Here is a 12,140-nt window from a genome sequence, read left to right on the forward strand (position 1 = left end):
GGGACGTCCCGAAGGTGGTGTATCACCGAGGACTACGTCTGTCGATGAGCGCTAGAGAAAAATGGATTTTTGTAAAATCTTACCGTAAAATCCTTTTCTCTTAGCTCATCGACAGACGTAGTCCCCGCCCCTCTGTTTTGGAGTTGGGTTGGGTTAAATTCTCTAAGCACTGCTTTTTCACATAACTGATTTGCTGAGGCAGAGAGAGAGAGGATATACCCTCTGGGACTGCCCCTAGGGTGTGGCCAGAGCTTTTTAATTTCCTGTCTAGTCCTGCTCCTGCGGAGGTAACATAACCCGAAGGTGGTGTATCACCGAGGACTACGTCTGTCGATGAGCTAAGAGAAAAGGATTTTACGGTAAGATTTTACAAAAATCCATTTTTTCCCAAAACTTGTGGCAAAATATAAAATATTCAATAGACTCAACATGCCTCTCAGCAAATAGCTTGGGGTGTCTACTTTCACAAAAGGGGTCATTTGGGGGGGGGGGGGGTGTTGTGCTATCTTGGCATTTCATGGTCTCTGAAACAGTGATAGATAGTGAGGAGTGAAATCAACACTTTACACCCTTAGAAAGCCTGAAGGCAGTGATTGGTTTTCGGGGTCCTGTAGGTGGCCAGACTGCCAAAAAGTCTCACACATGGGGTATCCCCATACTCGGGTGAAACAGCAGAATGTATTTTGGGGTGCAATTCCACATATACCCATGGCATGCGTAAGAAATATATCATTTCAATGACAACCTTGTGTAAAAAAATATTTTTTTGGTCATTTTTCAAACACCTGTTACAAAAAAATGTAATATTCAGTGGGCTCCACATGCCTCTCAGGAAATTCCTTGGGTGTCCACACCTTCCAAAAAGGGGTAATATGGGAGGGTTTTGTACTGCCATGCCATTTTAGCACTTCAAGAATTGAGAATAGGCAGTCAGAAAGTAAAAGCGGAGTATATTCCTGTATATACAACATAGTGTGTAGATGCTATAACTTTTGCGCAAACCAATAAAAATATGCTTATTGAGTTTTTTTTATCAAAAACATGTAGCTAAAAAATTTGGGCCTAAATGTATGACAAAAATTGAGTTTATTGGATATTTGTTATAAGAAAAAGTAGAAAATTTAGTTTTTTCTTAAAAAATTTTCGGTCTTTTTTCGTTTGTCCCAAAAAATAAAAACCGCAGAGCATGACTAAGCAATTGCCAGTTAAGTTCATTCAGTGCCAAATTGCAAATAATATCCTGTTCATTAAGGGGGTAAAACCTTCTGGTCCAGAAGTGGTTAAAATCAGGAGCTAACTTTCAGGGGGAGAATATTAAACCACTTTGCTGTACCACTCAGCTTTGGAGTAAAATGTAGACTGATATGTAGCATACATAAGCACATTTGTCCATGTGAAACTCAGTGATGTTACTGTATTAGCATCTGTGGGACCAAGTATGCATTGCAAGTAAAGTAAACCCTGCTTTTTATATGATTCATGTTCTTACCAAATGCAAGAGTTGCCAGATTGAGACTAGGTCATGTAAACATCTGAAAGTTTTATTGTATAAAACCAAGCATGTTGTGCTTGCAGTATGCCCATATAAGTCCACATGTATGCCCCATGATGTGCAAAGGTTAATGCGGTATTAATACCAAAAATGTAATATGTTGCAGCTTACCAATCATTAGATGAAGAGGCTGTGTTAGGTTTCTTTCTTTAGGCTTTTTTCCCTCTGTTTTCACCTGATGATCTGACCAGTAACATGCCTTATGTATTTTACAGACACCACTGGATAAATGAGGCAGGGGGCATATAGGGGGCAGGGGCATATTCGAACAGCAGCATTGGGGGGAGGGGAGTGTTAGATACACTATCAGATTTAAATATAGTAACAAATTGAAGCTCAACTCCAGCTAATACGTTATAATCCATTACATCAAACTTTTTTTTTTCTTTTTGGGTAAAGGTTTTACATTAAAAAAAACTGATCATTGTAAGCACCCCTGTCAGTATTGAATGTTTTGTTTCATCCCTGTAAATGCAAGAGAGCTTTTCTGTTAAAAACAACTGACATTCTGACTGGATCACCAGATGAAAACAGAAGAAAGAAAGCCTAAAAAAAGAAAATGAATGCAGCCATCTCCTCTAAGAATTGTTAAGCTGCAATATAATAAATATTTGTGCTGGGTTATTACTGCTTTACTTCATGGTGCAGCAGAGAACGAAGACTACGCGTGTTTGCTCATTTTTAGTTCGTAAACCCCACCATCAAATTGCCAAATTAGTTACAGGAATCTAGTCAAGTCAAATGACGCATACTGATGCTGCACAATATAACATGGGTATCTTAAAGTGGATCTTAACTTACAAATTAAAAACTGCCCTTTATTTCTATGTGCATGTAAAACTTTTATATCATACATTATTATATTAAGAAAGACTGGTGTAATGGGATAATCTAAATGCACTTATGTTTAAAGGCATTTTAATATACACACATTTTTAAACTCCATATTATATAGTTAATAAGCACAAGAACAATCAAAATTCTTATAGCAGTGTCAATACATTTACAGTAACCATATATATATATATATATATATATATATATATATATATATATATATATATATATATATATATATATATATATATATATTTTTTTTTTTTTTATATAATGGCTTTCTGTTCAGGTGACATTGCATTTCTATTGCAGCATACACAAATTTGGAATATTTTCTTAAAATTGTTGAAAAAAATGCAACTTTTTACCATTATGTATCTGCTAATTTGTATACTATTTACTATTTCAAAATAAAGCTTTATACTTTTTTTATTAAAAATGTATGAATGTTTTACACTGTTAAAGTGGTTCTCAAGCCTTAAGGTTTTGTCTTACCATAATGGATTCTATACAGTAAGATAAAAAAAACTTTGTGTTACAGAGGGCCCCCCCCCCTTATACTTACCTCCAGCGCTGTGCTGGAGAGCTGCGGCTCTCCTGGGTTCAACTCCAGTGATTAGGGAGTTGGGGGCGGGGTCAAGTCCCACTGTCTGTGTCAATGGACGCATCAGCAGGTCTCGGGAGCGAACCCACACGGGTGCCCCCATGGGAATCGGCTTTCTAATGGGGGAACAAGCAAGAGAGGAGGAGCCAGGAGCACTGGTGGGGGACCCGAGAAGAGGAGGAGCAGGTAAGTATAGACATGTTTGTTGTTTTTGTTTTGTTTTTTCCTTTATAACCACTTTAACTTTCAATGGGGCAACGTACAATATGCATAGTACATTATCCTATAGCAACATGTAAAGCACTGTGTAAAATATAGTTGCTGCTATATAAATACTTTTAATGAATAAATAACATTAACCAACTTTTTTTACCTGACTGATTGAAACAGAAAAGAGGTGAAAACAGGTTGTGTTGGATAGCGTAAGTTTGCGTTTCGCCATTGCATTTAGATGTGTTTTATTAAACAAGACAAAATAACCTAGGACTAGGCTAAATATATTGCAAAAAAATCCCTATCTCATGGTTATTTTTTATTATCTTATGTGCCTCCCTTTTTAGGTTTCAAAACAAGAACAGAAAAGAGATGCTACTGAAGGTCGCACAGCAGACACTTCGTCCCGTTACAGTGGCGCCCAGGACAGTGGCATTGGTAGTGATAGTGTGAAAATAAGAATAGTTCAAATTGAACCTCAAAGTGGCACAAGCCATCACAGAATTGTTCGACCATCCAAACAGTCCTCTATTGTAAAAAATCTGAACTTCATACCCTTCGATATCTTTATCACTGCCAGCCGCATATCCTTAATGACATACTCGTGCACTTCTGTGTCCAAATTAAAGGTGGACACCAGTGATGGCGAGAAGGTCAGAAAAAGTTCCCTAAACTTAACAATCACAGAATCAGATAAAGTCATGGACAAATCTGCTCAATCAGGAATCTCCACCCTGACAGCTGAGGACCTCCTAGCCAGTAACTCATCTTCTCCAGTTAATGGAAAAGCTGGCCTCTTCTCTCTGGAACACCTTCATGCTTCAACAAGGTCTTCTGCTCGCCAAGCATTGGGCATAACTATTGTTCGTCAGCCTGGGCGAAGGGGAACTGGTGATCTGCAGTTGAATCCTTTCCTTAATCTCACAGTGTCCCAGCCATCTTTACTGATCAGCTGCCACCACAGAAAACAGAAGGTGGAGATATCACTCTTTGACGCACTACTTAAAGGTGTGGATCCAGAATACAAATGTTCAGGTAAGTGTAATAATGAATAATAGCATATTGAGTCTTTTGTTTGCTACAATGCCTTCCTGTACATTGCAGTGTTTTTCACGTGTTGAGTATGGAATTAAATATCAGAAAATGCAATTTACAGATTAAGGGGTATATTTCTAAAGAAGTGGTTGTGATATTCTTTAAACATTCACTGTATGGGCGTATCTTCCTGGTACATGTGTTTTCAATAACAGTGATTAATTCAGCTCCAGTGAATGTTTTGTGTATGTTACATGCAGGGAAGGGGTTAATTTTATTGGAGAGGGAGGGGTTAATGTATGCCTGGTGCTTACTGACGTGTAGGGGGGGAGGTGACTGAGTGAGTCATGAACAGATCGGATGTCCAGCTATGCTGAACAGTCCGATCTGTCACTCCCTGTCACTATGGAGATCCGCCCGCTGTGTTTACACACAGCGGGCGGATCTCCAGACTCGATCCCCGACGATCGGGTAAGAGCAGCGGCGATCGCCGCTGCTCCTCCCCTGGCCCGACTCCCGCTGTGAATGAAAACAGCGGGAGCGAGCCTCCGGCGGCGCGCAAGCGCCGCCCAGAAGGGGGAGTGTCTGACGACGTAGTACTACGTCGTCAGACGATAACGAGCCACTTTGCCGCAGTAATATTACTGTGAGCGGTCTTAAAGTGGTTAAAGATGATTTACTAGCAGTTTTAGAAAATGTAAATACTTGACTGTGTCCATAGCCTGGTTCACTTTAAACAATAATTTTACAGTATCTTCTGGCTGTACAAAATGAAAGTCTGTTGGTGATCTTAAACATTTTTGTAGGAATTTAGAACCTTTGTGTTTGTTCGGAAAGTGTCTTTTTCCAGTGTTCATGGAATAAAACAATACAGTTTTTAACATGCATTATAAACAGAGATATTGCAATAACACACAATTATCTCCAATATGAAACTCAAACCATCATGTGTTTTTTGTTACAAAGCCTAAAATTTTAAAGCGGGATGTAGCTTACCAGCGCAGAATAATATAGTAACCTAATCTCTACTTTCAGAGAGCTTGTAGAAACATAGTTCACAAAAGATAAGCTTTTATTTACAATGACATTACTTCAAAAATAACATTGTCTTAACGGATAATCTTGTTATATTGCATTGAAGCATTCAGATCATTTGCACCAAATCAGTTGCAGAAGTCCAGTGTTACAAGGAATATTTTGCTTGAAGACTGGACAAAGTAAATACAGACCACAGAATATCTAAAAACATTATTATTATTATTCACAAAACTTGAAAATTCTTTAAAACTTGAATGCAGGGTCTAACATGCATTCAAATGACAGTACACTGTTACTCTTATTGATAACCCACAAGACTTTTACGTTTCTGTAAATAAGCAGAACCAAAAAGGGTCTGGTACGTTACTCCCACTCTTGCACAAAAACAATGCCTGTCAAACCCGGCACATGGTTATCTTTGTAATGTCGGTTAAATGTAACAATTCCATCAGCTAAGCATGTGTCAGGTTTGACAAGCATTGCAAGGGCGGGAGTATTGTGCCAGACTGTTCTATTTTCTGCTTATTTACGTAAATGGAATATCCTTGAAGGTTATTGATAAAAATAAAAGTGTATTGTCATTTAAATGTATGCAAAGCCCTTCATTCAGGTTTTAGGGCTGGTTCACACAGAATCGCACAGGAACGTGGTCTACATTCCTGTGAGTTCCCCTGCAGTGTGATTTGACAGCCCATTCATTTGGATAGGCTGCAAACCGCACTGGAGTGCACAAAAAGTAGTGCATGCACTGTCTTTGAAAAACATGCTGCACTAATTCACATGGTGTTGCAATACCATGCAATCTGGTGCCCACAAACGCTCCTGCAATCGGTGTTTGAGTTGTCCTTAACACTGTGTTGGCCCATTCTCATCCCCTACTATGGACCTCCTGCATAGAGTTTGGAGTGCATTAAAAACTTTATTGAAAATGACAGGTTTCTTTGAATTTACTCCTATGTGGCATAGCATATTATATTGAAATATTATAATTCTGTATATACTCCCTTGTGGAATAGTATATCCAGAATTAGCTAAACTGAGGGGATTTCATGAATTGAGGAGAAAGGGCGTAATATATTTAGATCAATTCTTAGGCAACATTTTCAAATCTTATGATAAAATACGATTGGAGTTCTCGTTGTCTCATAAGTTAGACTCCCCGCTAGTTACAGAAATGGTATTTATATTCGAGAAGAGAGGGTTGATTTCCTGTATATATATGTGGCTGCTTTCCTCCATTCAGGATCCTGCTGTACTTAGGTGTAGAGTGTCATGGACTGAGGACATTAGGAGAGAAGTGATGAGCAGTGAGATATGGCCTTGGAATTGGTTTTGTTTATTTCCCTGTCTGCCTCCCACAAACTCTCTCAACTCTCTATACTCCATCGGGCCTATAGAACAACGTAATGGCACCCGCAGCAGATCGCAAGGGCAGTGTGTTTTGAACGCAGTGCCAGAAAAGGACACTGAATGCACTTTTCCAGTACCACGTTCTTGTGTGAGCCGGCTCCTAAAAAGCTTAACTTAATTTAAATAATCCTGGTGATGCAACAGGAATTGGTAGGCAAGATCTACTTTATAAGGGAAATTCCCGTTTTAGACAGCTGTCATTAGTAAAGCTGGCTGTACACTAGTAGATTTTCATTTCAAAATTAATTTTAATAGAGATTGTTGGGTTCTCTAACTGTTAGTGGGGTCAGATTAAAGTTTATTTTGGACCACAGTCCACGGGCTGCAGAAAATTTAAAGTAGCAGGATGGAAAATTTTTATCCAACAATCAAATTTCTAATAGTGTATGTTATTTACTCCAAAATCGATTGTTAAAAGAAAATTAAATTTTGAACTACTTTCAAAGGACCTTCGCCAAGCTGTCAAATGTACTGAGAATTTTCGTACAAACATTTGTTCAAAAATCTACTAGTGTATACCCATCATAAGTTGTCCTTATTTGAGAATGTAGATTTAGTGGCTGTTACGGAGACATGGTTTAATGAAAGAAATGACTGGGACATAACCATACCAGGGTACTCTTTATACAGAAGAGACAGAGAAGGCAAGAAAGGAGGAGGAGTGGCCCTGTATGTGAAAGATAGCATTAAATCTAACCTAATACAAGTTGGTGAAGCCAACATAGAGTCAGTTTGGGTTACGTTGCAGTTTGCTAATCATGCAGTAACTCGTGTAGGTGTGATATATAGACCACCTGGTCAAGTCAAAGAACTAGATGATCTACTAGTTGAAGAAATAGCTAAAATGACAATGAAAGGAGAAGTTATCATTATGGGAGATTTCAATCTTCCAGATATAAACTGGAAAACCAAAATAGCAGGAGTACAGATATTCTAAACTCCCTACTGGGGTTGTCTCTGCAACAAGTGGTTGAGGAGCCAACCCGGAGGGAGGCCATTTTGGATCTGGTATTCACAAATGGGGATTCGGTATATGATGTCATTGTAGGCGAAACCTTGGGATCCAGTGATCACCAGTCAGTGTGGTTTAATATAAGAACTGTGAAAGAGTCACACCACACAAAAACAAAAGTTTTAGATTTTAGAAAAACAGACTTTTCAAAAATGAAATTAGTCATAAATGAGTCCTTATCAGACTGGTACGGATTACATGGAGTCCAGGAGAAATGGGACTACTTAAAAGGTGCATTATTGAAGGCAACAGAAAATTGCATTAGACTTGTCAGTAAAAGCAAAAAAAGGAAGAGACCACTGTGGTACTCAGCAGAAGTGGCCCAAATCATTAAAAATAAAAAGCTAGCATTTTGTAATTATAAAAAAACCCAGAGCAATGAAGATAAGGAAATCTACAAGATTAGGCAGAAAGAGGCCAAGCAAGTTATAAGAACTTCTAAAGCGCAGGCAGAAGAAAAACTAGCTCAGTCTATGAAAAAGGGGGATAAGACATTCTTCAGATATATAAATGAAAAAAGGAAATTAAAACAAGGAATAACTAAATTAAAAAAAAAGGACGGAAGGTATGTAGAAGAGAATAAAGGGCTAGCCGACTGCCTTAATGAATACTTCTGTTCAGTTTTTACAGAAGAAAAAGGAGAAGGACCTCCACTTGAAAGGATGACTAATGAATCGTTTGATGCATGTGTCTTTACAGAGGAAGACTTTCTAAGATTGCTGTCTAAAGTGAAGACAAATAAGTCACAGGGTCCTGATGAGATACACCCAAAATTATTAAAAGAGCTTAGTGGTGAGCTGGCAAAACCATTAACAGATTTATTTAACCAATCATTAGTAACAGGAGTCGTCCCGGAAGATTGGAAATTGGCAAATGTCGTGCCCATTCACAAGAAAGGTAGTAGGGAGGAATCAAGCAACTATAGACCAGTGAGTCTGACATCAATAGTAGGCAAATTAATGGAAACCCTATTAAAGGATAGGATTGTGGAACATCTTAAATCCCATGGATTGCAAGATGAAAAACAACATGGGTTTACTTCAGGGAGATCATGTCAAACAAATCTTATAGATTTTTTTGACTGGGTGACTAAAATAATAGACGGTGGAGGTGCAGTAGACAATGCATATCTAGATTTTAGTAAGGCTTTTGACACTGTCCCACATAGAAGACTTATCAATAAACTGCAGTCATTGAGCATGGACTCCCATATTGTTGAGTGGATTAGGCAGTGGCTGAGTGACAGACAACAGAGGGTTGTAGTCAATGGAGAACATTCAGAACAAGGTCATGTTACCAGTGGGGTACCTCAGGGATCTGTACTGGGACCAATTTTGTTTAATATCTTCATAAGTGATATTGCAAAAGGCCTCGATGGTAAGGTTTGTCTTTTTGCTGATGACACAAAGATATGTAACAGGGTTGATGTTCCTGGAGGGAAACGCCAAATGGAAAAGGATTTAGGAAAACTAGAAGAATGGTCAGAACTCTGGCAACTGAAATTTAATGTGGATAAGTGCAAGATAATGCACCTGGGATGTAAAAACCCAAGGGCAGAATATAGAATATTTGACACAGTCCTGACCTCAGTATCTGAGGAAAGGGATTTAGGAGTAATTATTTCAGAAGACTTAAAGGTGGGAAGACAATGTAATAGAGCAGCACGAAATGCCAGCAGAATGCTTGGATGTATAGGGAGAGGTATAAGCAGTAGAAAGAGAGAAGTGCTTATGCCGCTGTACAGAACACTGGTGAGACCTCACTTGGAGTATTGTGCGCAGTACTGGAGGCCATATCTCCAGAAGGATATAGATACTCTAGAGAGAGTTCAGAGAAGACCTACTAAACTAGTACATGGATTGCAGGAAAAAACTTACCAGGAAAGGTTAAAGGACCTTAACATGTATAGCTTGGAAGAAAGAAGAGACAGAGGGGATATGATAGAAACTTTTAAATACATAAAGGGAATCAACTCGGTAAAGGAGGAGAGCATATTTAAAAGAAGAAAAACTACCACAAGAGGACACAGTTTTAAATTAGAGGGGCAAAGGTTTAAAAGTAATATGAGGAAGTATTACTTTTCCTGAGAGAGTAGTGGATGCATGGAATAACCTTCCTGCAGAAGTGGTAGCTGCAAATACAGTGAAGGAGTTTAAGCATGCATGGGATAGGCATAAGGCTATCCTTCATATAAGATAGGGCCAGGGACTATTCATAGGATTCAGATATATTGGGCAGACTAGATGGGCCAAATGGTTCTTATCTGCCGACACATTCTATGTTTCTATGTTTCTTATTTCAAGATTTCCCTCACCTTGTCTACTGTAAAATTTAGAATTTCCCATTTTTTGTAAGTGGTCATCAGGATAATAAGGAATAATAAAATAAATAAGGAGGTGATCATCAGGATAATAAGGAATAATAAAATAAATAAGGAGGTGAAACAACCCAGCGGGGATATGGATAGCAGTAAAGACCTGATAAGGGTTTTAAAATTTCCCTACTTTATTCCAAACTGGAAAAAAAGTTTGTCTCTACATATATTTAAGTGCTGAGGACAAATCCTAACTTTTTGCCATTTGTTGCCTACGCCCCTTATTTTAATTGGCCGTTGTTGCAGATTCAGCTTCTACACCACTGATTATCATATCAGAAAATACTGTTTACTTCAAACACTATTTTTAGGGTCACAATTACTCTCATAGTCACGTACAAAAGAATTCAAAAAGCTGGGACCTCTGTGTTTCCATTCCTCCTCAGCATATCATAATGATGTAGATCTACTATAAACTAAGAAAAAAAACTAAAACTATTCCGATAAGGCAGTGGAAACTATTATATATTTTGAAGTTACGAGGGGAATTCCAGGCTATTTTTAAATATTCCCTAAACCTGCTCTCATCCCCTTTTAAATCTTATTCTAACTACTCTGTGAAAGGAGGATGCTTATACTTAACTATTCTGAGGGCGGTCTGGTCACAGGATCAGCTCCCAGTGGCAGTTTAAAGCAAGAGAAGGGATCTCCAAAAACAGATGTTCCATAGCAAGTCTATGGGTGACCTCATTTCACAGGTGTTTCCGCCATTGTCGGCATTCTCTCCACCCAATTAAACCACTGCTGGGGAGATCACATAATTGGACTGGAACATCCTAAAGCCTGGTACACGCTGGGTTGAACGAAAAAAATACTGTCAACTCAGGTCAGAGACTCTGTACTAACTATGCAAAGTAAGTATAGGGATCTCCCCCACTGAGCTATTGGATTCTGACATCTCCCCCCCTCCCGTCAGAACACTCCAATCAGTGCTCTCCACCCTTGGCTGAGAGCCTTGATTGGGATTTGGTTGGCTGCTGGTTTTCCAGCATGCTCGTCCAACAAAAGCTGGCCAAACGGGTGAAGGACATGGTAGCATACACACGGGCCGAATGGCGGATGTTTTTTTTTCTAACTAGCCAATGTCTCATGACATTTGGCCTGTGTGTCCATTGGAATAGGTAAGTACTGTATAATCATCTTCCTTTCACAGGGTAGTAAGAATAAGATTTAGAAGGGGATGGGAGCAGGTTTAAGCATAGTTATCAATAGTCTACTTTAATATAGCAGAGGGAGTGGGCAGACATAAAACCTTTTTTTTGGGTTTCCAGCTCCTGAACCCCCCCTCCATGGTGTAATGGCATACATTGGTTGTGTTTAGTGGTTTCCATAGCTCCTTTTAAAACATTTTACATTTTTTCCACTTGAGTAGAGTTTTCTTTTAATAGATTATACAGAAAAAAAATGAGGTATGTAAGGCATTTAAACCCAGCTAGAAACATTTTTGTCTAAAGTCCTTCGTCATCTCATAATATGAAGGAAAAGCACAACTGAGAAAGGTATCTTTAGTCATTGATCACAGCGTGTTTCAAGCTTATAAGGATCCTTGTTGCTGTCCTCCAGAATTTAGAAAAATATGTTCTTTGATGTGTCTTTTTTTAATGCACACTTTGTACGTTTTTTTTTTTTTTTTTTTTTTTTTGATGTTTTACCTTTAATCACAGAGTAGGCAGCTTGTTTTGGCAGCCTATCTTAGCTGTGGGCAGGAACTTGTGAGTTATTCCATATTCGGTACACAGAACTTCAGATGAACTCATAATAATGAAACTCCTACAGAGACAAATTCTGTTCCTCAACTACTGTTATTATTTTCTGTTTGATAGAGGTCAAGAGGCAGCCTCAGAAGTGGTTTACAATTGCTCATCCATTTCGGCGGCTGGAGCTCTTTAGCACACATGCCTTGAGAGGAGCACTTCCTAATGCGGCATTGCATACTTACATACTATTCAGCTGCTGACTCAGAAATGCAGAATAAGCAAAACTGTCAGATTTTGTTGCAGAGAGAAATCAAAAAGCAGCTCTGAAGAAATCTTTTGAAGTATTAAGATACCTAAAAGTTTATTTC

General features: G+C 38.6%; 1 protein-coding gene across 2 annotated transcripts in view; it reads left to right on the forward strand.

The window, feature by feature from the left end:
- The window catches only part of VPS13B (vacuolar protein sorting 13 homolog B), a 1,502,642-nt gene that overhangs the window by 1,097,576 nt on the left and 392,926 nt on the right, over positions 1-12,140 (forward strand). For both annotated transcript variants that reach the window (XM_082257852.1, XM_082257851.1), the window contains exon 34: positions 3,554-4,241. In XM_082257852.1, the coding sequence (XP_082113978.1) occupies positions 3,554-4,241 (688 nt within the window). The remainder of the gene's footprint in view (positions 1-3,553; positions 4,242-12,140) is intronic.

The sequence above is a fragment of the Pelophylax lessonae genome (genome assembly GCF_965119305.1).
Source record: "Pelophylax lessonae genome assembly, chromosome: 5".
NCBI lineage: Eukaryota > Metazoa > Chordata > Amphibia > Anura > Ranidae > Pelophylax > Pelophylax lessonae.